Below are 4,552 nucleotides of genomic sequence, written 5' to 3'. Positions count from 1 at the left end.
AAGTCCAACTTGGACACACACAGTTATAATATTTTTTAAGCAGTAGATGTATTTATGTATTGATATGGTTACTCTGCAATGAGCTTTTGTGATTCCGAGCACATTTGTTATTTTGACAGCTGTGGCAAAGCTGGTGAGTTTTCGCTAATGCTCAAGGGGTCACATTTGCATGTTGCGAGGACATAATTATGATGATGCAAACAGTGTACCTGCACTGCGGGAGGAAGACGAAAATAGCTGAAGAGCAGAGAAAGAAGGACTTTCGCTGTCAGTCACTGACCAGTTTCCCTCAGATCCCCCAGGGCAGAAAATCATTACTGATGATCGTCTCTGCTGTCAGCCTGCCAGCGTTCTAGTCTGCAACACCTCTCACTCCTCAGACAGAAAAGGCCGCTACATCCTAACCTGACACTGCTGACGAGAGATGACCAGACAGAGTCATGAAATAATTTAAGAGGCGCTCAAGAATATTATTTCTACAGGTGTTTTGAGATTTTTATCATCATTAACCCTTTAACACCTGAGGCGTCACCGGTGACGCTTTAGGTGTTAAATCTTTAACATACTGTAACTTTTCAAGCGCGAGCCGCTTTTCTCCTTCAACATCTGCAGGAATTAAGTTGATTGTGTTAATGGTTGAAAAGTTACAGTAAATCAAAAAACATAAACACTGACATGAGATTTTGTATTAGACAAATAAATAGATGAAAAACATGCAAGATTTAGGTATAACCGTCCTCAGAGGGGAGCTAAATGTCTGCATAAAAGATTCAAATTAGTAACAATATTTTACAACTGTATGTAAATTTAACCAACAAGAGACAATTTCAAACCCACTAGGAACTATTTACACTTCACTTTTGGAAATAAAAACTTTCCTCAGGAGTCGTTATACAGTGTCTCCATTGGCTGGAATTAGTGCTACATTAAAAAAGGGTTTATTGTTTGTAAAATCTGAATATCATATATGTTGACCAATTTCTAAACATCAAGATCAGAACGTGAAAGAATGACAGACGTTAACAGTACTAAAGCAAAGTTTATTAGAATAAACAGAAACCATCACAAAGACAAAATAGCTATAAATCTATCATCTTCCTCATTTTATTTCTCTTCCAGCATGTTCATTTCAGATTCAACCTGGAAGTCTTCATGCGTCTGATCTGATCTTTGAGGATCAGTTTGTCTGTAATGGTCACAAATATCCCAGAGAAGCTTTTGGTGAAGAAACTTTGTTCTCGTCACACACACGCTCACACACTCAAACGCGCAGACCAAGATGGTTGCTGGGGCCTATAAACAGGTCATTATCCGTTTTGACTTTAGTCTAAATGAAGGCGGGGGAGGGAGGGCCGCACCCTCCGTGTCTTAACAGCTGACAAGTCAATGACGTCTGAAGGACAAACGGGAACACGCCGTTTATTTATAGTTATTTACACATCTGGAAAACCCCAACCACAGCCCCGCCCCTTCCCTCGTCACGGCGAGCCACACTAGTGGATCCTCGTCAGCTCCTCCACGATCTTAATCACCTCGTCCACTGTGGCCTCACGCTTCATGCCGCCGCCGTCATCGATCTGAAACAGAGATGACATCACGCTGTGAGCGCTGGCTGCTCAGGCACACCCGGCCTGACAGGAGGGTCCGCAGCATCTTCATGCATGACAGGAAGTCTGCTGCTTTGGCGTTTCAAAGGTTTTAAGAGATGATCACAAACACTTTCATTTTGCTGTTGTGGATGACAACGTTTGTTTAGAAAGGGTGAACTGATGAGTTTTAATGGTCTTTACATGAATTTGGTTTGGAGCAGTTCAAAACTTTGGGTCGGTGGAGAATTACAGAGTTTATTCGTATTTTGTGTCGTTTTTATGCAATTATTACAGAAATCTTGTACGATTGTGAGTGATTTGTGAGATGCATACGCAAACTTGTGGATTTCCAGGACTGTTCCACGTCGACTGATCAATCATCAAACTTATGCAGTGGGTGTCGTCAGAAGACTAAAGAAATGTCCGCTGTTGGGAAATATTGCTGTGCCAAAAAACATCATCCAAACCGTGATGTTCATCGATGTCCCATGGTACCTACCTTTTCTGGTTTCTTATTTTGGTCGATTTTTTTAAGCATAATATTTTAATTTCTGAAAATAACTTTTGTTTTCGATTGTTTTCTTTTTATTTTTGTTCTTTTTCTGTAATTAAGCTTTATTTTATTTTTGTATTTCTGAAATGCAATGTTTTATTTTATTGTTTTGCTTTTATATTTGCTGTTGTATTGTAGTATGTTTAGTAATTTGTTGATGTGATTCACACTTCAGTACATAACTCATCATTACCACCAAAAGGATGAAGTCTTTCCTGTCAATTTCCTTAAGACACTTTCTGCAGCTCTTTGAACTCTTCCTGATCATTATTTTATCATTATTTGGTGCCTTAAATGATGAGCTACAGTCAGTAAAATAATGATCTATTTTCCACAGATGTAGCATAACACTAATACACAAGGAAAATGCTATTTTTTGTTGATATGAAAATACATTTACATAAATTCCTTTACTTTTTTTAACATTTGAGTCAAGAAAATGTTAGGTTGTGGATGTGAGGGGCTGTAAGCTAGCAGGAGAGTGTGTAAACTGAGAGCTCTCAGCAACATGGAGGGGAAGTGGGGGTGGGGTTGCTCTGCGCCAACAGTCCCGCCCACCACTCAGAGTCAAATTTTAAATGAACTGCTGCTCTGCAGAAATTTTGTCCAAGAAAACGACAATTAAAAAACGGCATGAAGGTAATTAGAAAAGTTTTGGGAAAACTTTTACGATAGATCAAAAGATGGTCGCAGTGAGACTAACAGTGAGTTAGCGCTTTGAGAACCTACAGCTCTCTAACCTGAACAGGAACTGAGAGCTATTTCTAAAGTTCAGATGAATTATTAAAAGAAGCAGAAGGGCAGTGGCTGGAAGAAAATTTCCAAGAAGATATTCGAGAGCGGTTGCATTTTAAATCGACGGTGTCGAGGCTAAACTGTGTGGGAAAAGCCAAAATGTCTTGAAGGGAAAACTCCTTTTTTGGAGGCAAACGGATGCGAGTGAACATGAACTCTTACTTGGAGAGTGCTGACGACCTCCTGCATCTTTGCCCGGCCGAGGTCCAGGAAACTTTCGATCAGGTCGCCGTCTATGAATCCTGTGGCCTGCTCCGTTTTACGCTCTGTGTAGAAGGACCTCCAGGTATCACAGAGTCAAAGAAAAATCCATGCTGGGGCGTTTGCCTCAGGATGATACCTCTGGGTACCAACGATCTTACTTTCCTCAGGCAGAGTGAGCAAATATCTAACATGATGTAAAAAATACAAAAACACCATTTTCCAAGAGAATCCTACATTGTGGAGTTGTGCTGACACTTTTCAACACCTGAGTAACTCTTATCCAACTTTGCTTTGAAAAAAGAAAGCATTTAATGTTGAACATTTTTTTTGATTATTCCTTATATTTTCAATAAATTCATATTTACCATCTTTGAACTTTTAAATCGTTTCTTGATGAGAATTTACTAGAAATTTCCAAACAAAAAGCTTAGATTTTTTAAAGATTCACTAAAATGTACAAAAGTTAAAAGAATTGTCCATAATATTATTTTAAAACTTGTTCCTGCACTGGAAATGACTGTACAAGTCTTGGTCCAGTTAAATTATTGTGCAGGTCACTGGTATTTGTCACACTTGTTAAAGGATATAAGCTGTGCTCGATCTTGCCCACACTTTTGATAACTTTGTTGAGGCGGTTCTGGAGGTCCAGGAGAAGACTGTGCCAGCCTTCAGACAGGGATGTAACCAGACCTATAACACACAATAAGAAAGATAGAAACATTGAAGGGTACATGATTTCACTCACAAGAGATTTTTAAATATAAAAGAAAAAAATTAAAAATAGGTTGCACGTCCATTTTTAACCTGCTCTCACTGGCTGAGCGGCTGCCACATGCGCCTCACTCATTCCTGCCACCCTGATCAAAGCTGCACATGATAAATTCATAAAAAAAACACTTTTTCAAAATGGAGACTTTTCAGTTCATTTATTTCCATAGCAACCATTTCATTTTTTGGTCACCTGGGGGTGACGAACAGGTCTATGTAACTTTTATAAGAATCAGCAAAGTAAGTTTTTGGATTTCCATGGCAACTGAGGTTTTTTGTAAACCAAACCAACATTCCTAATATTTTCACATCTTATGTAATATAATTTTGTTCATCTTAAACTAACAATTCATATATTGAATTTTCACAATATTTTGGTCAAAATTGTGTGAGCAGCACACAATAATGCCTTCTTATGGGGTCCAGATGACCCAAGCCTTACATAGATGTGTTATCCATCCCAAGACAAATGTGGAGGAAGGTGGACAGGATTTCATGTCTGTCACGGACACCAGAGATGATCAAAAATCATTGAAAAAAAAAGTTCAGTTTGCTGTTTTGTGGGGTCCAGATGACCCCACCCCCAACGCCAACATACCTAGGATAGAACAGGGGTTACAGTCTACAACTTCTGAATGCAACT

At 39.0% G+C, this 4,552-nt stretch overlaps 1 protein-coding gene across 1 annotated transcript in view; it reads right to left on the bottom strand.

Annotated features, from left to right (window-relative positions):
- Window positions 1-1,019: 1,019 nt before the first annotated feature.
- The window catches only part of ddb1 (damage-specific DNA binding protein 1), a 55,932-nt gene continuing 52,399 nt past the window's right edge, over window positions 1,020-4,552 (bottom strand). The window contains exons 25-27 of the mRNA XM_024295722.2: window positions 3,729-3,831; window positions 3,100-3,223; window positions 1,020-1,577 (exon numbers count right to left, since the gene is read on the bottom strand). Of these exons, the coding sequence (XP_024151490.1) occupies window positions 1,494-1,577; window positions 3,100-3,223; window positions 3,729-3,831 (311 nt within the window). The 3' untranslated portion in view covers window positions 1,020-1,493. The remainder of the gene's footprint in view (window positions 1,578-3,099; window positions 3,224-3,728; window positions 3,832-4,552) is intronic.

This window comes from Oryzias melastigma, linkage group LG3, assembly GCF_002922805.2.
Source record: "Oryzias melastigma strain HK-1 linkage group LG3, ASM292280v2, whole genome shotgun sequence".
Classification (NCBI taxonomy): Eukaryota; Metazoa; Chordata; class Actinopteri; order Beloniformes; family Adrianichthyidae; genus Oryzias; species Oryzias melastigma.
This window is presented reverse-complemented; position numbering and strand designations above follow the sequence as displayed.